This window comes from Artibeus jamaicensis, unplaced genomic scaffold (assembly GCF_021234435.1).
Source record: "Artibeus jamaicensis isolate MK-2021 breed Jamaican fruit bat unplaced genomic scaffold, CSHL_Jam_final contig_519, whole genome shotgun sequence".
NCBI classification, from domain to species: domain Eukaryota; kingdom Metazoa; phylum Chordata; class Mammalia; order Chiroptera; family Phyllostomidae; genus Artibeus; species Artibeus jamaicensis.
In genome coordinates, this window is record NW_026521871.1 from 33,903,093 (window position 1) to 33,926,456 (window position 23,364).

Below are 23,364 nucleotides of genomic sequence, written 5' to 3' on the forward strand. Positions count from 1 at the left end.
ACAATGCAGTTTTCTTGTGTTTTTTTATATTTTATTTTTTAAGGTTTTGTTTATTTTTAGACAGAGGGGAAGTGAGGGAGAAAGAGAGGGAGAGAAATATCAATGTGTGGTTGTCTCTCATGCACTCCCCACTGAGGACCTGGTCCACAATCCAGACATGTGCCCTGACTAGGAATCGAACTGGCAACCCTTTGGTTTGCAGGCCAGCACTCAACCCACTGAGCCACACCAGCCAGGGCTGCAGTGCAGTTTTTAAGTTTACAAGATGTGTAACATGGCAACAGATTGACTGTAGAAGCAGATATAAGGACCCAGCTGTCTTCTGAGGAGGTTGATCGTATAGAGATGCACAAAATATAGCACAATGCTACCATTCTCACTATTTTAAAATGTATGGCAATTTTGATTTAAAAGCGTTATTTATTTTAACAGGTAATGACTCATTTGTCATTTAAAAGTTTATAAATATATATTTAAAATTTTTTCAGTTTTAATGTCAAATATGGTATTAATAGATAAAATCTACATAAACAAAAGCTCTTTAGAATTATCAACAATTTAATTTTGTCTTTTCCTATTTTTTTATTCTGGTAAAAAACATAACGTTTACTGCCTTAACCATTTTAAGTGTATAGTCAGTAGGTGAAGTATATTTACATTGTTGTTAAATAGATTTCCAGAACTCTTTTCATCTTACATATCTGAAACCCTATTCCAAACAACACCTCTTTTTTCCTCCTCCTCCCAGCCCTGGTAACCACTATATTATTTTCTGTTTCTATGAATTTGACCACTTAAGATACATCATATAAGTGGGATCACATAGTATTTGTCTTTTTGCGACTGGTTTATTTCACTTAGTAAAATATTCTTCAGGTTGATCCATATTGTAGCCTGTGACAGTGTTCCCTCCCTATTTAAAACTGAATATGACATTCCATTGTATGTGCATACACCGCATTTGGATTAGCCATTCATCCATCAGTAGATTTGGGTTGCTGCAACCTCTTGGCTGTTGTGAGTACTGCTGTTTCAAACATAGGCCTGGAGACAGCTTCTCAAGACCTTGCTTGCACTTCTTTCGGATTTATACCCAGAAGTGGAATTACTAGATCATATGGTAGTTCTGTTTTTTTCAATTTAGTCATTTATATTTCACTAAGCTTAGTATTTTGAGATAATTGTAGATTCATACACACTGGTAAGAAATAACACACAGAGAGCTACATGAGCTTCTCCCAGTTTTCCCCAGTGTAATGTCTTGAAAACTCAAACACAATTCACAAAGAGGACTTTGCCACAGATACCAGCAAGGTACAGAACACTTCCATCGCCACAAAGAGCCCTCGAGATACCTTTTATAGACACAGCAACTTCCTTCATACCCCCTCCTTAGCCTACGTGTCGGCCTAAGCTAATATGTGTTTGTCTTAATACAAAAAAAAAGTGTAAAACATTGAAACAATAGAAGTTTAAAAAATAAAAATCTTCTAGAATGAGGATATAAAGAAATAAATGTTTTGGACTGATGTAAAATGTGTTAGTGTTTTAAACTAAGTGTTATTACAAAAGAGTTGGAAAGTTTAAAAAATTTGTTAAGTTTACAAAGTCAAGTTACAGTAAGCTAAGGTTAGTTTATTGCTGACAAAAGAGACCTATTTCTAGTAAGTTTAGTGTAGCCAAAGTGTTTACATTAAGGTACCATAATGCCCTAGGTCTTCACACTCACTCACTGCTCACTCACTGACTTCCCCAGAGCAACTCCAGGTCCTGCAAGTTCCATTCTTGGTAATTGCCTTATACAGGTGTGCCAGTTTTTATCTTTTATACTTTTTTATGGTACCTTGTCTGTGTTTAGATATGCAGATATACAAATTCTCAGCACTGTATAACAACTGTCTACAGTGTTCAGCGCAGTTATATGCTGTACAGGTTGATAGCCTAGGACCACTAGGCTGTGCCATAAAGCATCGGTGTGTAGCAGGCTACCTTGAGTAGGTTTGTGTAAGTTCACCCTGTGATATTCACACAATGACAGAATCGCCTAAGGAGGTTTCTCAGAACACACCAGTTGTTGAGCGATGCATGAAAGGATTCAAAAAATATTGTGCCACATCTTTTGGTCTTCAGGGTTTCTGATGAGAAATCTGTTTTTCAAAATGTTTTGTCATTCCATGTCAGATGTTGTTTCTTTCTTGCTGTTTACAAGATGATTTGTCTTTAATTTTCAGAAGTTTGGTTCCAATGTGTCTTAGTGTAGATTCCCTTGGGTTTATCATATGTGGGGTTTTCTCAGCTTATTGAGTCTGTAGATTTATGCCTTTTGCTAAATTTTGGAAGTTTTCAGACGTTATTTCAGTTACTTTTACAGCCTTGCCTTCTTTCTCCTCCATTTAGCACTTTAAAAAAAAAATTCAGTTTTGTGCTTTTCAGTTCTAACACTGGTTCTCATTTATATGTTCTGTGCCTTTGCTTAAACCTATTTCTTCATTTGTTCCAAACATATTTGTAGTTGCTTATTGAAGCATGTTACAACTGCTTTTAACACTTTTTTGGACAAGTTTTAAACACATTCTAACGTGTGTAGTTTCAGTGTGTGTATCTGGTGATCATTTCTCTTTACACCCCGTTTGAGACTTTCCTGGTTTGGTGTATGATTCAGAATTTTATTTGTTTGGTTTTGGTTGTTTTGTGTGTGTTTTCACTGAAACCTGGATATTTGGGGTATTATGTTATGAGACTCTGGATCTTACTTAAAATGTCTGTTTTTAACTGATTTTCTTTGACACTACTCTGTTAAGGGAAGTGGGGATATCTCCCAATAATGGCGAGGTGAGGGTTCAAGTCCTGCTTCCCTACTTGGCTCTTACGGACATGTGGAGGGGGTCCCTTCATTGTTGCTGGGGGGGTAGATTAGGAGTCCCAGCTCCCCACTAGGACTCCAGTTATACCTCCCTGTCTGGGAGAAGTAGGAATACCTCATTACTGCTTCTCATGTGACACCATTTTGGGAATAGTGGATCACTTTGTCGGTGACGAGAGAATTAGCTGTCCACTAGACCTTCTCTGGGGAGGCTGGGGCTCCTTGTTACAGTCTCTTGAGAGTGGAAATCTGGGCTCACCACTCAATTTTGCTGCCCTCAGTGAGGTAAAGAACATTTTTTTCTGTGATGTATGACTGCATCAGGGCACTCATTTTCTAAAATGGTTGTGCCTTGCTAGGTTCCCCTTTGTTTTTCTTTTGGCTAATGGGAGCAGACTTTGGGGGGCTTCTTTTGTTTATGCCAATGGACATTTCTGGATTGTTGCCTCCCTCCCCTCCAAGTTTTAGGATGTATGAGGCCAGAAAGAAACTAGGGGAACATACCACTGTGGTCTCTTCTGCCCCAAGGTCCGTAGCTGGTCTGCTTTCCTCTTACCACCTTTCAGAGTCTTGCAGTGTTTGTTTTGTATGTAATGTTCAAGGTTTTTAGTTGTACTTAGCAGAAGGACTAAGGAAAAGTGTATCTCCTCCATTTTCCGGGAAGTGGAAGTCTTGGTGATTTTTACAACTATAAAGAAGTCCCGAGACCAAAGTGTGTGAGAACTGCTGATTCAATTCAGAAGTTCCTAGGCTTGGGATTTTATGGGTATGCAAAATAAAACAAAATCAAAGATTTTTGAAGGAACATGAATAGAGAACTCATGGGCAGGGACACAAAGACAGTAAAAAATACATGATCCAAAAGACATATTTTACCACCAAAAAGTAAGAAAACAAAAATGTCAGAAGTTGCAGTCCTTCAAAATGTACAAATACAGTATTATAAAAAAAAATTGCCTTCATTGTTTTTTCTTTTTTTTACTGTTCTTTGTTACAGTTGTCCTGCTTTTTTCCCCATTGCTCACCCCTACCCCACACTCACCACTCCCACAGTCAATCCTCCCCCATTGTCCCTGCCCACGAGTCCTCTATTCATGTTCCTTTGCTCGCCTTTCCCCTTCTTTGCCCTGTTATCCCCTCCCCCATCCCTTCTGATCACTGTCAGTTGGTCCTTTATTTCCAAGTCTCCATCTCTATTTTGTTCACTTGTTTGTTTTGTTGATTAGGTTCCACTTATAGGTGAGATCTTATGGTATTTATTTTTCTCCCCATGCCTTATTTCATTTAGCATAATGCTCTCTAGTTCCATCCATGCTGTTGTGAAAGGTATGAGTTCCTCCTTTCTTTCTGCTGTGTACTATTCCATTGTGTAAATGTACCACAGTTTTTTTATTCACTCATTTACTGATGGGCACTTATGTTGTTTCCAGCACTTGGCTATTGTAAATAAAGCTGCTATGAACATTAGGGTGCATAGGCTCTTTTGGATTGGTGTTTCAAGGTTCTTAGGATACAATCCCAGAAGTGGAATTGCTGGGTCAAAAAGCAGTTCCACTTTTAGTTTTCTGAGTAAATTCCATACTGTTTTCCACAGTGACTGTATCAGTCTGCGTTCCCACCAATAGTGTACTAGGGTTCCCTTTTGTCCACAACCTTGTAGCACTTGTTTGTTGATTTATTAATGATGGCCATCCTTACTGGTGTGAAGTTGTATCTCATTGTGGTTTTAATTTGCATCTCCCTAATGGCTAGTGATGTTGAGCATTTTTTCATGTGCCTAGGGGCCCTCTGTATGTCCTCCTTGGACAAGTGTCTGTTCAGGTCATTTGCCCATTTTTTAATTGGATTGCTTATCTTACCAAACTGGGGAAGTTCATTGTGGTGTTTTTTAAATTTTCCTCAACTGCCTCTGGTTGAGTGGAAACTCAGCCTTACATAAGTACGAGATTCCTATGGAGAGACAAGCATAGAGGGACTACTACTCTAGTTTACCTCTGTTGCCATGGTAATTTTAAACACACACACTACCTGGGCGAAAGTAAAGAGAGTATCAAATTTTGTTGAATAAAATTCTCTTCAGATTCATTTTGTGGGTTTGCAGAGAAGGGTATCTTTTCATCCCTGATCTGTAAAATTGAGGTGCTTATTTCATATAGGAATTTATAGGTGCATATAGGTGCTTATTTCATATAGGACACTGTATGACACATATGCAGGTTTGGGGATACTTGTCCAATATGGTGTTGCAATAAGGTCCACGAGGAGAACTGTAATAGCAAAAGCTTATTGCTATATTTGGGATAAATGTTTATTACAAGTTTTTCTTTCTTATGTTTTCCCCATTTTCTTTTTTTTTTTAACTCAGAGGCTGTTGTGATAAGTGTATGTTTAGAAATAAATAAATTGATTAATTTAAATAAAATACTGGGTCTAATCCAGACAGAATTAGGCTATGCATCTGCTTTCCCTTAGGCACAGGGACAGTGCTACTCAGTCTCTGCAGGTTTCAAGAGCTTAAGAGTTAAGACAGATGAGGGGAGGGCCATTTGTTCCTCCTGGGCTCTCCAGTGGTCAAACTTTTCTCCAGGGTTTGGCATCCAACCACTGGGTCTACGGAAATGGCCTTTCTGAAATAGTGCAGGTTCATTATCTATAAAGGAATCATTAAAATCCCTGTGGCCTTAGTTCACTTCAATAGAACTCTCTCTAGATAGAATCATTTTCTAAAGGGCTATCAAACCAAGTGCCAATTTAATCTCCAGTCCTCAAAGGAAAAGCTTACAGTTGTCAGTGGTGAGTCCTCTCAGGATGGAAATAAGACAGATCTAGCTTTCTGCTGGGCCAGGAAGCATTGATTTTAGTAGAGAACAAATGTTCTCTCAGTCTAATCAATCTCACAGAGCAGATGGATACGGCAATTAGTGCAAAAACAATTTTGCCAAGAATATTAACACTTCTTGAGTTTATCAAGAAGGGATGAAGTTTCTAGTCAATAATTTTCTAACTTTATAGAATAGTTACTAGTGAGCAACAGGGTGTAGGGTCTCTGGTCTTAGGCTCTTGTGTAGGCCATGAGGTAATTAGCAGAATAAACAAATTAGGTTCTTCACATACATCAAATGAAACATGGGATTATGAATGAAAGAGTTTTCTGGTTAATATATGCTCAGACTCTCCTGAAAAATACTGAAATGATTATTTTGCTTTGACACAACTTATCCAGGAAACTGCTTTGGTTCTCTACCTTCACAAACCAAGGCTCAGCCTAATGGTCTAGGGCAGGGGTTGACAAACATTTCCTGTAAAGGTGCCAGAGGGTGACTATTTCAGATGTGGTTACCAGACAGTCTCTTTCACATCCACTCTAATTCTGTTGTTGCACCAAAAAGCAGCCATAGAGAATAAGTAAATGAATGGGCATGACTGTGTTCCAACAGAACTTTATTTACAACACAGGTAGCAGACTAGATTTGGCCGATGAATAGTTTGCCAATCTCTGATCTAAGTACATTTGGTCCCTTTTTACTGTTATATATAGAAATATTTTCTTTTTCCAAATTAGGGCACTTACTGGAATCACCAAACTTAAAAATAGGTAGTGTTTCCAAGGTCTTAAAGAGGTCAGTTTGCTATGTGGTCTTCTTTTTTTTTCTTGTTTTTACTCATCATAGAAAAATATGTAGAAGGCATGCTTCCCCTTTGAGTGATCTCACTTACCAGGCAGACTTCCCATTTCCTCCCAACATCATCCTTCTCTTCCTGTGTCCCTGTTCTTTCTTGGGTTCCCTTCTCTGCTTACTTTTGTCTTGTTCTTTAGCACACTTCCCTTTCTTGACCCTTGTGGCAATTAAGGATAAAGCAATGCATGCCAAGGCAAAAACTATGGCTGCATTTTGAGACATCAAAGAGTTATTGGGAGATATATCCACTGAGGTCAGTTACATATACCCTCTGTGCCTAGTTCAACTGCCAACAATGAAATCAAAATAATGCACCTCCCTTCTGTGGTGGTATTTAGATGAAATAAATTTGTATGGTAAAGGATTTAGAACAGTGCTAACATGTAAGTTCAGGAACAAGGCAAGGATATCTGCTCTCACCATTTCTATTTAACATTGTACTGGACATTCTAGAAAACACATTTACATTTAAAGAAGAAATAAAACTATTTGTAGATGACATGGTTGTCTCTGTAGAATTTTTATAAAACTACTAGAACTATTGTGAGTTTAGGCTAGGTTGCAGGATGAAAGATCAATATACAAAAAAAATCAGTCATAATTCGAGAAAACAATCGGAAATCAAAAATTTAAAAAAATGCAATGGAATCAAAAGTATGAAATACTTTAGGGATAAATGTGACTCACAGGTGTTAGACCTGTACACAGAAAACTATAAAACATTGCTAAGAGAAATGAAAGAAGACCTAAATAAAAGAGATAACGTGTGTTCATGAACTGGACTCAGTATTGTTCAAATGCCATTTCTTCCTCAAATGATTTATGCAGTTTAAGCAATCCCAATCAAAATCCAGCAGATTTTTTGTACAAAATGATGAGCCGAGTCTAAAATTCACAGGGAGATGAAAAGACTCAGAAGCAACAAAACAACTTGGAGGAAGAATGATGAAGTTAGAAGATGTATGTTACCTGTAGACTTATGAAGTACAGTAATTAAGATGGTGTGGTCTTGGTGGAAAGAGCAACACACCAACAGAGTGTCGCACACACATACATAAAGTCAATTGGTTTTTGGTAAAGATGCAAAGGCAGTTCAATGGAGGCAGAAATGTCTTAAATAATGCTGGAAGAATTGGAAATATATATGCAAAAAATAGAAAAAAGAAAAAACATTTTGCTCTATACCTTGATACACTGTACCACATACATAAAATAACTCAAAATGAATCATGGATTTAAATATAAATTCTAAAACTATAAAACTTCCAAAAGAAAAGACAGAAAAATTTTGTGACCTTGGACTGAGTGTATATTACTTAGGCACAGCACTGAAAACAGACCTTTAGACAAAAAACCATGTTAAACTGGACTTCCCCAAAATCAAGAATTTCTTTCTATTCTTTAAAGGACACTGTTAAGAAAATGAAAAAAAAAAAAGCTATAGACTGACAAGAAATACTTGCAAATACCTCTATGAACTTTGAAATTTCTAGTACAGAATTATTAAATATAATTCTTCACTGAAAAAATATAGTAAGTTTACTGGACTTCACCAGTTGGAGTGTGGTTTAGCATAGTTTAAAATATGAGCATTACTGAATGCAGTTAACTATTTGCAATTCCTATTTCTTGAAGCACACGCTCGTTTTGAGTTTCCCTCCCTCCAACCCCAGTTAAAAAGATTTCTGTCCTTTTTGATTCAGCCTTCGTGGGCATGTTGCAAATATTCTGCCTAGCTCTATTTTTCAGGTTTATTGTAGTGGAGCCAATTCTTCATCTCAGCATCTCACCTGTTTCTGTCTATTTATTTTTGTATAAGATGTCAAAGGAAAATGAAAAGTAACACCTCAGAATACCACTTTGAAAAAGAAAAATGCCAACAAATTCTTTTCTGCACCTGAAGCTTTTAATTCTTTAATCCACCATGGAATGTTGCTTAATTACATATTTTATTATGCATAACTGAAAATTATGTACTTTAGTTTAAACAATGATATGAAAGCATGTATTGTTTATAAATAAAGAGAGGCTGGTTTGTCTTTTTTACATTACAAATATTTGTGGAATTCTTATGGGTTCTCCTTCTAAAGTTGGCTTTTTGAAAATTCTCAGAGGGTACTAGGAAAAACTTCAAGTGTTGCTAGTTTTTTTCTAGAAATCAGAAAGTTCAGTACTTTGTAAAAGGTAAGATTATGCCATTGAACAGTTTGTGTATTTTCATAAAAGTTCCATCTTAATTTTAACTAGTTTTGCAAAGTATTTATTAACAGAAAAATATTTCGAACTGGGTAATGAATTCTTGGGAGTTCATTATTCTCTTCTCTCTAGTTTTTCATGTGCATTTGAAAATTCCTATAATAAAGTGTAGCTTTTTTTAAAAAATTTGGTGATATGGATCTTACACAAGGATGGTTTTGGGGTTAATATTTCATACACTTGATTTCAATGACTTTAGTAATGAACTTTTTATAGTAGCAAAATGCATGTGCTATTTCTGAAAATTCTGAATTGCAGTGAATTTCTCCTATATTTTCTACATTTCGGAAAGCTTTTTTAAAGGAGAAAGTAGAGACAGACATTTGTAGACAGAAGACTTGGTTTTAAGAGCACTGCTGCCAGGTGGCAGAACAAGTCAGTTACCCTGAGCTTCCTTGTCTCGTTTCTGAAGTGGGAATCTCAGTGCCTTCCTGACACACCTCACAGCGGAATGGAGGTGTGTTTGTGGCCCTGCCTTGTAACATGAAGCATTCAACACATGCTGTTGCAGTTACCACTTTAAGCATATTTGAGGAGGATGTTAGGAAGGGGCCTCAGAAAGTAGGAAGACTTTGTATGAGGTGGTAAAACAAATATTTGGAAATTAAAATCGGAAACAAAGGTGGAGTAGTTGAAACCCATCCCCACATTAAGATGCCGTTGAACAGGCTGTGCTCCGGACACGTGCTCATTTTGCATCCCCCTGCTACAGCCTCAGCAAATTCATGGATGCATTTAAATATCTGAACCTTGCCTAACAGGTCCTGTGGGTTCTGTTCCGAGTGGCAAATCAGAGCAGCATGTGGAACATCATTTCTTTTGTGGGCCTAAGGGCATGAATTAGGGACTGTCACCGGACTGAAGGCTTATGTGGATACCATGAGAAGCAAATATTTGATAATAGCAAATTCAACGGGCAGTGAAGAAATAATGCCTAACATTTAACTTAGTGCAAAATAGGTCACTTTAGGGTTTCCTTGCCGAGTGTTTATTTTGCAAGGCAACAAATGCAACCTACTACTCTAGTGCATTCCCTCCTCAACCACCTCATCACAGAGAACAGGGCCCGGCTCATAGGCCTTTGATCTCGGTAGGACTAGTAGCAGCTGAAAACAGTAGATGGAAGAAAGTGACTTAATATACAACCTTGGTATAAGCAAGAAGCCATAATGGAGTTGTTGTAGAAGTATTTGGATAAAGTTATATTTAGAAATATATATGATCCACATAAGTAGGGTAATGTAAGAAAAGCTGAAAAATGTTGCTCACCTTTTAAACAGTGATTCCAAACTATTTTTATTTAACATTTGGTATTGTAAACAGGTATAGTATTATGGACATACACCTTCCACATTTCTTTAATAAGGGTACTTTATATTTTATCAAAAACGTGTATGCTAATAGATTGTAGCTTGGCCTTTGTCAAAGGACATGCAAGTAGTATTTACATTGAAAGGATTGCCTCAGAAGAAACACCGAATTCATAATATACCCCCTTAAAAAGTAAAAAATATTTATTTATAAATTATAGCATCAATATCTTCTCATATTTTAGATATAATTAATATTTTTGGAACTCCATTGGTTTCCACACTATCATGCAAATTTCTGGCTTGTTTTAACACAATAGTCCTATTTCTATAGGCTATTTAATAGGGTATATACATTTTGATTGCTCTTTTCTGAAAATATTACCAGGCAGTTCAGAATACCTCATTTCTTGGTATTATTGTGACAATCAAAGACCTTAATATCAGCTGATCACAACAGGGACTAGGGCAGAATTTAATAATGGAATGTATGGGATTGTCATTTTTTACTCGATCTTGAACCATCTGAAAATGTTTTCTACTCAAGCTATATATTTTAGATAAGCACAGATACAGATAATCACTACTTGGAAAAAAACACTTTGTTTAAGCTCATTAGGACTAAATGTTCATCTATACACATTTTATATACAATATGTACAGACTTTGTAACCAAGCGCCACACAACTAGGGCACATACACATATTAGTTACCTTGGTTTTCAAAGGTTATGTGTCAACTCTGCATATTTTGTGCCAAGGAGATACTATCAACATTATTTTTTGCATAATGTGCAAGTATTATATGGCCACAGAGTGTAATACAAATTAGTGGCAAAGTGCTGAGGGAAGGAATCCATGACAGATTCAGATGTACAAGGTTGAATATTACCCGTAAACTACCTGACTCTGCTAAGGTCTTAACAGCACGAAGCGCTCTACCATGCCCCGCTTTTAAAAAGTCTCTGATAAACTTGGACACAATGAAGCTTGTTCCATGGGCAACAAGAGGACTGCTACGCACAGTAATGACATGGGAGGAGCCATGTGGAAGGTCACCCAGACAGATCTTTTCGAAAATGTGCCATCTTTCCTGAAAACAGTTTTACACACTACTCATCACTGTTTACTGTCATGTGCTTTTTTTTTTTTTGGTTTAATATACCATATTAGCAAAATTATGGTGCTTAAGTTAAAGGACCTAAGTAAGAATTTTGTTAATATTGTTGATTTCTTATACACACTCACCAATTCACTGAGAATGTCATTTCAAAAGTTAGATTATTGGGAATGGGAAAATCTTATTTTGCAACCCATTCTTTCCTCCCATTAAAATATTAAATTTCATACCTCTGACACCTTAAGTGTTGGGCTAGTTAAGAAAATATTCTCTCTGCTCTATGTTTTTCCTTAAACTCAGAGAAGAGAAAGAGGAAGATAGTTTTCTTAAAAACTTCATGGCATACTAGTTTCTATTTGTTTTTTAATACATGAAATCTAACCTCTATTTTAATTCAAGCTCCTTTTATTCAAATGCTTTTCTCAAGTCTCGTGAACAAGAATGTTTAAAAGTTTTCTCACTTAAGTAAATTAAAAACTTTTTCAATTTTTAAGTTTGCAGGAAGCCAGCTGCTTTCAGAGTAGTTCAGCCGCACTTCAAAAGTAAACAGTACTTTTTAAAAGTGAATGGGGAGTTTTCAATGATACCATTTCAGCTTCCTACGTAAAAGTTCAGCACTAAAGCAGCCCAGTTGCCTGCCCACAAGCTTATCAGGGCCCAGGGCGATGGCTGGAGAAGAAGGGGCCGTTTCAGAACCAGGTTTTAAGGAACCCAGACACACCTATTAACCAACATCTAGGAACCCTTTCAAAACAGGAAGCAAAATATAAAGTAATTATAAAAAATATCAAAAACTGCAACCCTGGCCTCAATCCTATGACCATTAGCACAACTAATTTTCTATCTTGAAAACTGTGTTTAAATTCCAGGTGTGTTATTCTTGTTTTCTTCATGTGGTTCTTATAGTTATGACATACACAACCAAATGAGTTAACTTATACTCCATTTATAACTTTAGAAAAATACACTGCTTATTAAGGAGTTTTTATACAGAGGGTCCATTTTTCCATGCTTATTTTAATGTTACTATTAGTGGCCTTTAAAAATATCTGTGCGTTAGAGCTTTAAAAAAGTGTTGCCATAACTGAAGTATTGTGAAGTAAATGCAGATGAATCCATCCTCAGTACATAACTGCCAGAGACTGGATTTATGGTTTGTTGTTTTTTTTTGGCGAGTCTTTAGACCATCCTGCTATCTGTTTATTAAGCAAAATGTTAACCTAAAATAGTTTAGCCTCTTCCCTAGTTACACTTAAAAAATGAGCATGTGTTTGTGACTTGAATTTAGTGAGTGACTTTTCAATTGCCTTTTATAAAATCAGTGAAATATCAAGAAGGTAGTACCATGCACCTAACTGGGAGGGCCGTCTTGGACTCTTGAAGGTGACTTCACATAAGCAGACAAACCCTACCATGTCATACCATACAAACAATTTTAATTGCGTAGTTACAGTCAATAACCACTCCTAATCAGAACATTTCTGCATAAAGAAAATTGTGGTACACTTATAAAAACAGCCAGCTGCAACAAAATAGCTGGTGTTTTCATAGCCATGAACTCATAAAAAAAAAGAAATACACCTTTATACAGAAATTTTATACAGATGTAGCTTTAAAATTGATTGTAAACCAAAGGAAGACACATTGCAAACATCAATTATTTTCACATTAATTGCATAATCTTCTAAGGTGATCTATTAGTTTTATTTACCTAAGCTTATTTGCATGATAGTAAAAATTGCATACAACAATAAGAGTGAAGCTTATAGTATGAATTGCTTGGATAACATAGAGCACTTTTTATAGGCAACTGTGTAAAGCACATTTTCTCTATTTAAAACTTTTAAGACACTTTGTTTTACTGCCCATCAAAATACATTTATAAATAGAAAAGAATCAGTATGGTAACAAGAGAAGCAATATTACATTTAACGGAAACTTCCAAAAAATTAATTACAACAGGATGCTGCAGGATCTACAAATAAATAATGAGGACTAAATTGTGTTTCACATTTTTTTCATTTTTTAAAAAAAAATCATGTAACAATGAGAATGAAAAAAAATGACAGTGAACTTTTATTTCTAAAATAAACACAAATTTGAATTACGGCAGTGCCATATACTACAAGGCATTTGTTGGCATATGTCATCTTTAAACTGCATTCCACAGTCTATAGTTCTTTTGTAACATACAATAGAGTAACAAACTCTTTTTTTTTTTCTTTTTAAAATAAGGGGCAAGTTTCCAAAGATCAGTGTGGAGTGTTACAGAAATAATTAAAGGAAGGAAATGATAATCACAGAAGTTATAATGCTTGTTTGAGGCTCCAGAATAATAATAATTATTTTAAAAAATCACTGGTATCATGCTAACGGGGTACACACCTCGGTGCATCCCGTGAACGCAAATTTGAATTTTTAATACCAAACAATCCTCAATGCTTCACCGGGGGCTGCCAAGCAGTTTGTAAAACAGAGTAAAATTATTTAGTGCAGTCTGTATTATCCTTTCTCCACTTTCCTGTTTGTGCAACTTTCTGAAGAGTCGTTGGCCAAACCATGAACAACAAAGGTTTTGTGAGCAAATACAGGTGGATTTTCATTTTGTTGGTAAATACCAGTGGCACTGTTGAATGAAAATAATACTTTCTATCTCAGTCTTTCAAGTCCGCGTTAACGTCTGTGTTCCCTTCCACTGCTAGCTCATCTTCCAGTTTCACCGAGAAAAGGGTGTTAGCGTTTTTATCTTGGACACTCTCTTCTAAATCCTTAAGCAACTCCTCTTCTTTGTACTCGGCCACATCCACCTCTAAGCCGGAGTTGTCCTTCAGTTTGCCGTGGTGCTTGAGATAATACCGCTGGTTCTGAAAGAACTTGATGATGGTGTACTTGGGCAGGTCCAGCTGGGCAGACAGAGTCTGGATGGCCTCTTCGTCCGGGTACAGGCCTACGTCTTGGATGAAACTCTGGAGGATTCCGAGGGCTTCCACGGAAATCTTTGTTCGTGGCCGGGTCTTCTGGCGGCTGTCGTCCTCAGCCTCGGCCGGCGCGGCCACCGTGGGCTGCCGCGGGGGCAGCCGGGGGCCTGCTGGCTGCTGTGCCTGGGGCTGCGGGGGCGGTGGGGCCGGCTGCTGCGGCTGGGGCTGGGGCTGCTGCTGGAAAGGAACAGGCAGACAGTCAGAGCTCTGCGTTCTCCCAGGCGTGCACGCAGCTGGCTACAACGACCAAGCACATGCTTAGGGATCCCACGGCTGGCTAGCTAATTTGATGGAGACAAAAGACTTGGGCTCAAAAGGCAGGCCAGCTAAATGGCCCATAGCATTAAAGGGGGAAAAAAACCCCAAAATGATGAGAATTGGGAAGGAAGAAAGGAATCTGGTTGGGGGCGGTCTACTAGGGCTTCCATCTTGGAGGTGGGGGGGGGAGGCTCCTCTGAAATGAGAGCTATGAACTTCACCAGGCCACCCATCAAACTCCAATGTAGCAAAGGGGATTATGATGTAAATGATTAACACTTTTTTAAAAGGAAGATGGAGACGGATTTCAAAGGCATTTCAGAAAAGTGAGGTATGGAATTATGAAAGAAATGTGTGTTCTGCCCCCTGTCATAGGATGGATGAATCGTGAAGCAAAAACAAAGTTTTCTTTAAATTACAAGTAATATAGATAGTCCTCTGCTCTTCTTCAGCATTATCTCTTATGAGTCCAAAGGATTTGTGAGACTCTCCCATTTGTGAATTTGCTACCAGACAGCTCTGAATTGCACTAAGCTGACAGTGCAAGATTTTTCTTACCGAAAAATGAAGGTTCAATCCACCACACAATGGCTGGAGTACTGTTTTGTCTACAGTAAACTCGGATGTGACTAGGATTTAAATTTAGTGTACACAGACACTTTCATAGTATCCGTACATGTGCCGTCATTTCCATACACAATTACATGGAACAAATGTGTGGCACATGCATGTACCTGTAGTCTCTGCCCGTAACTCTCATCAGCAGAGCAAATCGTCCCGAGTAAGCAGCAAAATATCAGAATATTCATACTGCACCTAAGCATTACCTTTTACCCCCCTAAGAAGCAATTTTATTTAAAACGATTTACATTTTCAAACAAGCCCTATTTTTATTACTTTATGTATATCTTTCTCTTTTTTGTTTTTGCTAAACATTAAGTTTATCAGGCTTTCAAGATTATTTTAGTGCTTGATATCCTAAGGGATTCTCTTTTTCAATTTATCTTTAATACACACTCAAAGATTTTTTTCCTAGTGGATGGATAACCCTATTATTGTTTTTAGCTATATATGTGTTTTTTTTTACAGCAAAACCCAGAAATAATGAAGGTGATTCACCAAAGGTAGTAGAATTTTAGGGCTCTGGAAGGCAATGACATTTTTCCCTTAAAGGGGAAAGCTAATAAATTATAAAGCTCAAGTTCAATTTCAACACACTTCCTAAGCAATCGAGGCCATAAGGGTACTAATAACTACTTGATCCCAGGGCTTTCATATCTAAATCCATAGGGGAGTCTCCTCAGTGGATGATCGGAGACACGTCCCACGACAGGACAAGCTAGTACAAGGCTGATTCTGTTGGCACAGTGATCTCTGTCTACTGGCATGTTCAGTATGTCCTTTCACAGTGCATATCTTCACCAGAGAGCAGGTCTTTAAGCCAGTGTGCCCTTCTCTGTGTCCATTTTTTGCTGGCAAAGGTAACTGGTGCCCGCTCAGCTGAGGAGCAGCACCAAGCCATGGTACAGGGGGCAGCAGGCCTCTAGACTCTCCTTTCTTAAGGGTGGTGGGAGAGGGGTTCTAAAGGAGAGACAAGCGGACGTGACTCACCTCTAACCTGTCTTCCAGGAGGGTGCAGGGAGGTAACCATAAGGGGCAGGAAGGGCCAAGGAGTCGGAATCAAGAATGCAGTTAGGTTTCCCTCCCCTCCTCCTTTGGGACAGAAACCAGGGTATGAAATTGTAATTCTACAAAATTCCTCTACAGAAAACAGTGGTAATTCCTTTCCTTGGGGGCAGTGTAGGTATTCGTTTTAAAAAGTAAAGGTGGAGTGTTTAAATTCTGATTTTTAAGAATGTAAGCTCTTATACCCAAAACAACCCAATTTTAACAAAGACGTGCTTGCTGAACAAGAAGTGTAAAAAGGGGTTCCTGCCACTTTGGGGGTGGGGAGAGGAGAGGAACACAAAACACATGTTGGAGAAAGTGTTAATTTTCCTTTCATCCCCCTGAGCAAGACGGCAGTGTATTGCTATCTCTTGCTGAAAAGCCCGTGTTTAGACTGCTGGGAAGAAGAGAAACGCTAATATCCCTGCTAAGTTTAAAGCTCTATTTACCTAGTGCTATATTGAATTGGCCAAGGTAAACGAACCTGAATCTGTTCTGCTGGAACGTGGATGATATGGGGCGGCCTGTCGCCATGGTGATGCACCGCATTGCTCTCCTGTTCATATATGGCATCACGTTCTGGCTGAGGAAGACTGAGGAATCTTCGGATCATGGAGAGGTTCTCCCACAAGGTCCTGTTTTCTGGAGAGGGATCTTCTTTCCAACGTAACAGCTCACACAACCACCCCTTAGAGACAAGGGAGTGATAGGTCAGTTCGTGCCTTTGAGGTGGGCAGGGCGAGGCCTGACAATTCCCATTAAGAGCTTAAAAAGAAAAAACCCTGCGAAGTGAACTTTTTTTTTCATAAGCTTAAAACACTCCAATCTGCTTTAACATTTTTTTTCAAACCTGTTAAGAGAACAGTTGTGGCCGTTGAGGAGACAGGCTCTGCTTCCAATAAATGTTCAGATTTGCATCTTAAAGGAGGGTCATATTTTTCAGACTCCAGGGGCAAGACACATATACCACGGACTCTGTGATGTGTGAAACAGGAAAAAAGCACAGTTGAATGTGCTTCAGTCCTGCCCCCTCTCCTGTCTGAGGAGTGGCCACCTGAGGTCCTGAAGGTATTTAAGAAGAGACAGGACAGACTTTTAGAATAAATTTTTCTAAAAGGGCTTCCAAAGTTCATAATTTTTGTATCAGAAAGGAAACTGTAAATATTTGTGTGTGTGCATGTATGAGTGAGTTTCAGTATGAAAGAGAGAAGGGACGTGTGCAACTGTGTGAGCAAGAACTTTGTCCAAAATAAAGCATGATGATTAGACTGGGCATAAGAAGGATTCTCAAGACACCTTGGGGTCTGTTTTGCTGCCTACTGCAGTGTACACTATGATTGGTCAAGCAGCAATTTTATCAGATTTCCTGAATAAAGAACGAAATGCCCAATGAATGCTAAAATCTGAACCTTACTAATACCTCCTAAAGTTGAACTGTTGATCCTCAGATCATCTTTCAAAAACTGAGCAGTCTAACAGAGTACATTGTCTAACATTTTCTAATCACCATCTGAAACCTTCTTCATCTTGGCTGCCATGATGGACACTAAGGAATGGAGTGGACAGGAAGGGGAGCACCCTATCCAGACCCTCTTCACCAGCCAAGGCCACTGCCACCAGCGGCTGTGCTGCCTGTTAAGAGGTTCCAGCCATGCTCTTCTCTGGAGAACTGTCTTGGGGCCATCTCACCCAGAGATGCCGGGACAGCTGTGACTCCATGTCTTTCCTGGCCCCTCACCCAAGGTGGCTACGGCTGGCTGACCCAGTGGTACAAAGTCTCTGCCCCCTAACTCCAAAGTGGCAACTCATCTACCCTTCGATTGATTTACTTTCTAGAGATGGCCCTACCCCTGCCACGAATACAGACTTTACCTGAGACCACATTCTTACCGGACCCTATCCTATCCTCCTTTCTCCTTCCACGTCCCTCACCAAATCCAGGGCATGTGATTCCCCATCCTAGGTGCTGCTTTAGGGAACTCAGCCTAAGACAAAGGAGCTTCTGGAAAATTTCCACTAAATGATCTGGATGTGAATGGATAAAGTACAGTTTCCTTGTTACCTGACTTTTAGAACTAGCCACAGGAGTTGCCTGGATGTGGTTATTTAGCTCTTACTGGTAAATACTTGTTATCTAACAAGCCATGAGAATACTTCACATTTTCCTACGTCTAAGTTATGTCTTTATTTCGCTCTAAGCTGTGATGCTGTGAAGGTTGTAGACACACCCTCCTGTAGGCTTGAACCTTAACTGTGTCATGGCCGCTGCCCCTCACCCCCACCCAGGTCTGCAGCCTTTGGCTGAGATAAACGGCAGGCCCCCTGCCTAAATGCAGCATGCAGTACAATTTTATTTCTCTTTCAAGAGATGTCAGAAGGTTCAAACAGAAAAGTTTTTTTTTTTTTACTTAGTCTTATATCATTGCAGTTAAGTGCTAAACATTGAGCATCTAAGAAAAAAATTTTTTAGAAACTAATGCTTGTAACTAAAAATTGCTAAAAGTTAAATTAAGAACAATTCATGTAAGAAAAGCTTGCTTTAGAAACTTTTTAACGCAGAGTTCAGTTAGCACTTGGATATATGTGAAAAAACATGTGGATCACAGATGTTCTTTGGAAAAGAAAATCATTAGTTCTTTTAAAATGGCTAATAATGATAGCTAATTCCTAAACAATCACATTCACGCTGGTTTAACAAATATTTCAGAAAAAGAGCCCTGACTCATTCAACAAATATTTTGCTCATATTGTCACTTCCATGCCTCTATACTTATGAGATAGATCCTTATTTTTATTAATTGCCCATGACTAACATAACATTTCCAGTAGTTTGCTATTAACCTCTGCCCTTAAATAATACTTCTAATTCCTTATCTAAAAATAATTTGATGAATTATAAGTTTGAAGCATGTCTCTGCTAGCCTTTCAAGAAACACGATTTCAAGAGACTGAAATCAGATGCTTCTTAGAAAAATATTTAACGGTGCAGCTGGGAACTGTTAGTTCTACAAGGATATTCCAAAAAAACAAAAAGGCGGGGGGAGGGGGGTGTTGCTTTTCCTCATGTGCGTATCTCTTACAAAGCAATGGAAAACATATTTTAACACTCTGGTTCTGTCAGCAGAGAAATAAATTGGCCCATCCCCAATTTTCACCAGCAAAAGTAAGATTAATTTTTCTAATACTGTCCAAATAACGGAATATTCTGACTACCTCAAATCCCACTGACTGAGATTCTATTAATGATGACAGTAATTTAATCTATGTTTTGCAAAAAGTGACTAAAAAAGCCACATAATTTCTAATTCCTCAATGCCTTCTTCTAGGTGACTTTTCCATAAGTGATTTTGTTCGAGCCTATAAATTTGAGAAGAAACTGAACCTGTCAGAATATCTGTTAATATTTAACAAATAAAAAATAATGATTCCCCAATACTGTATTGGTTTTTTTAATGATAAATTTATAGATTTACTTGGTAGAGGAGACAAAGAATGAAAAATGTGAACATAATCACCTTTTTAAGAGAGGTCTTTGAGATCTGAAATACCGTAAGATGATAGGTGGGAGTAGGGGACTACTCTCAAAATTGAAATCAGTGACAACTCTTCTGAACAGCAGAAAAGACAGAAGACTAACAGACCTTAAAATAATGACCCCAATCCATTCTCAGAAAACTGAAATGGTACAAGGAACAACCTAAACTTTAAATGTAGTAAATTTGCCAAGCAATATCACACTGCATATAAAGAGGGCAAAATATAAACAGTGGCCACATGTAAATAAATTAGTAAAACTTTCAGGATGTTACTACTTTCCAAACTGACAAAGTTTAATTTGACACCTTCTGTTCGAAACCCTTTGTTTCTATTCAAAATCACGCCTTGAGCTGTTGCTATCCATCACAGCGCTCCCCCTATTACTTAAAAAAACTGGCATGGACCCTGAATAAGCTGAAAATGCCATGCAGATGAATTCTGAGATAATATGTTCAAACCTGTTACATACAACACAAATCCTGTAAAGTTATGTATTGTAAACCTACATTTATTGAGAACTAAAAGTCTTAAATCCATCTGCCACAAAGGAAATACCGCTGTGTACTTTAGAGTAACCAAGAACCATCTGCAAAGGTCTTGCCACCTCGAGCAAGAAAAGGGTGCAGAAGATGCTAAAGCTAAGACTGCATGAAATAAGTAACATTCTTTTGACTGGTTTGGGTTAGGGACCTATTAAAGAACTATAAGATGGGGGGGAGGGGAGAGGAAAAGAAAAAAATGCAGAATGACTGCCAAACCAATACTGACAAAAAGCAAAACAAACTCGATGGCAACACAATGGCAATTTATTATGGTCCATGAAACACACGACTGTATGCTCATTTTAAAGGAAAAATTAGCAGTTCTAAACTCAATATTCTAATGACGTGCTTTACCGACAGAATCTTGTTGTACCACATTTAAATAAAAATCCTGGCACCTCCATCTCTCAGCTGCTAATTTCCAACCAGACTCAATCTCTGATTTCCACTGTACTCTTTATAGAACAGTTAATTCAAGTCAATTCACTTCTAACATTCTAACGCATAAGGGGCGCACAGGATTTTAATTTAGTCAGGAAAGTAACCTCATTTCACAAATGAATTTATTGTACCTATACGGTCTCACACATAAAAAGAGCAACCTTTCAGAGCCGGGGCTATGACAAAGCTGGGGAGCATGTAACACAGTTAGTTTTCCAGGGGAAAACAGACTTCTGTATTCTCTGAGGGAAAAAGTCATTTAATGTAATATACAGATATGTATATATGATCATTATATACATATGCATTTTAAACCCAAGAGCTATAAGAAAAAGAGAATGACAAATAATTCTTGCTACAACTAAGAAGGAAAAATACATTTAAAAAAATAGAATGGTAATTTGAGTTGTAAAAAGCAAAACATTTTATAGTCTGTATTTATCCCTCCATCTTTTACGTGTTATTTGCAGAAGTATTTCGTTCCAATCTCTGGGGCACACAGTATAATAATATATGATATTAAAAGAAATCAATCTAAATAGGGAGGTATTTGATACAAACATTTTAGTGGGAAGCATGAATTACATTTTAGCAAGTAGTAGGAACAAGGATTAAGTACATAATCCATTAAATAGTACTTCTAGCACAAAAAAATTTCAGTATTATAGACTAAACTGCGCTAGGCATTTTGAATGAGTACATTCTGAACAACAAGTAACTATAAAGCTAGCAAATTATCATCCAGCAAATAATTTTCTACTTTTAAAAAGAATCTGTAAGTGTTACTTATGCTAATGAAGACAGTTTTAATCTGCCCACAAACATGCTAATATAGGGCAATTTTTTTTTTATTTACAAAGCTGTCAGCACTCAAGGCTAATTTCATATCAGTGTTCTGTAAGCTGGAGAGGTGGGGTAGGTTCTAATTGTCAGAGTCACTGATTCTTTCGCCTTTAGAAAGAATGTTTAAAGATGCCACAAAAGACAGAAAGTGACTAATGATGTAGTAAGCCACCCCTTTAACGTTCCAGAAGGGTTCCACTTCCACCCTCTCTATGTTCTACACACCCTGCCTCAAACACAGCATTAAAATACACGACTTCTTCGGGGACCCTGCCACAGACACTCGGGCCTAATGGAGGAACAGCCCCACTTCCAGGTCCAAGGCCTGGAGGCTTCGCACACGAACTTCAACGTTTTTTCGAGAACAACTGTAACACTTTGAACAGTGAGAAATAAAACAGTGGCAAAGCAATACTGAAAGCATTTTAAATTATTTACTAGGTTAAAAGGGTGAAACGATACTTTAAATACATCAAATTTCATCGTCTAGGCCATTTTTTGGTGGCAAAGTGGTATTGATCTTTCCGAATGCTTAAAATTAACTATTTTCCAGAAGGTCATTATTTGATTAAAGGCATTAAAGTTGAGGGCAAGAAGCGATGCGCTTTTTCTTCTTCCCCATTCAAATCATCATGTAATTTAATAAAACCCATCCCATCATGTCCTGTAATAAAAACGCTTATCTTAAGATATTGTTCTTTACCTAACATATTAACCTTTAAATGTTATGAAGTTCTTTAGAAGGAAAACCTTTGCTAAAGTGGATTATTCTATAACGTAATGAGAGACCAACCCATTAACATTAATAAAGATACATGTTCTCCTCCGTGGAATTAGTAGGTAATACATTAATCTTTCTCCCCCACTTAATAACATCTACCCTGCGTATTGTGAAGAGAATTTCAGCAGGTCTTGTGAGTAACTTTGTGTGCTATGTTAACGATGGTCTTAGTAAAGAAAACACAGGAAATAAATCTGAAGGAAGACATACCAGTAAATGCATTTTCCATTCTAAAAGTAGCACATTAACATCCACTTTATTCAAAGATGGGTTTGAAAAGAAATGTATTTAAAGGGTGTGTGTGTGTGTGTGTGTATCACTAAATATATTTATTTTCAAGGTGTGGTATCTGGTAGTTGCATTTGCTAAAAAGAAAAGAAAAAGCCAATCAAGATACTCTTTTAAATGAATACTATTTTTTTAACTCCTAAACTATGTCTGTTTTACAACTTGCTTCAGACTTTACAGTTTATGTAAGGGACTCTGTATTTTAGCCAGAAGTCTGTGGGTTTCCATATTGTGGTAATAAAAGGACATAAAAGGACCATCCACACACTTCTCGTTTGAGTAAATTTTTGCCATTTTGCCTTTAAGAGGTCAAACACATCTAGCAGAGTTTCTGGAGGTTATTAGAAAAAAAAAAAGAAACATACAATCTGGGTGAAATTTCCCTTTAAAATTTAGTGAATTTAGAAGGAATATTCAGAATCATTAGTAAATCATATTTATTTACCTTTCAATTTTGCTTAAATGCTAGGCAAAAAACCATTTGTCTTTTGTTTTTTTTCTTTATCATTTTCTCATAACCCCTGACTTTAAGTCACACATAAATATGGTGGTTTGTTTGTTTGTTTGTTTGTTTTTGCTATAAACTGGCCCATAACAAGATTATCAATGATAATCTGGCCAGAGTAGATAAAAATGGTTCTCACTTAAAAAAGTTGTCAGGCAAAGAGATCTCACATTTTAAAGAGTATTTTTAGGAGGGAGAATCTGAGAAGGGGAATGAAGGAGGAATGCAGATACAACTATGAAGTCCTCAACAACATATGAAACTAGCCAGCAAGAGGAAAATATCTTAATCTGAC

At 37.6% G+C, this 23,364-nt stretch overlaps 1 protein-coding gene across 5 annotated transcripts in view; it reads right to left on the bottom strand.

Annotated features, from left to right (window-relative positions):
* Positions 1 to 10,125: 10,125 nt before the first annotated feature.
* Positions 10,126 to 23,364, bottom strand: part of SATB1 (SATB homeobox 1) — a 98,921-nt gene continuing 85,682 nt past the window's right edge. For 4 of the 5 annotated variants that reach the window (XM_037143973.2, XM_037143975.2, XM_037143974.2 and 1 more), the window contains 2 exons: positions 16,617 to 16,820; positions 10,126 to 14,383 (listed from right to left, as the gene is read on the bottom strand). In XM_037143973.2, the coding sequence (XP_036999868.2) occupies positions 13,883 to 14,383; positions 16,617 to 16,820 (705 nt within the window). In that variant the 3' untranslated portion in view covers positions 10,126 to 13,882. The remainder of the gene's footprint in view (positions 14,384 to 16,616; positions 16,821 to 23,364) is intronic. The other variant, XM_037143976.2, reaches the window with a different exon arrangement.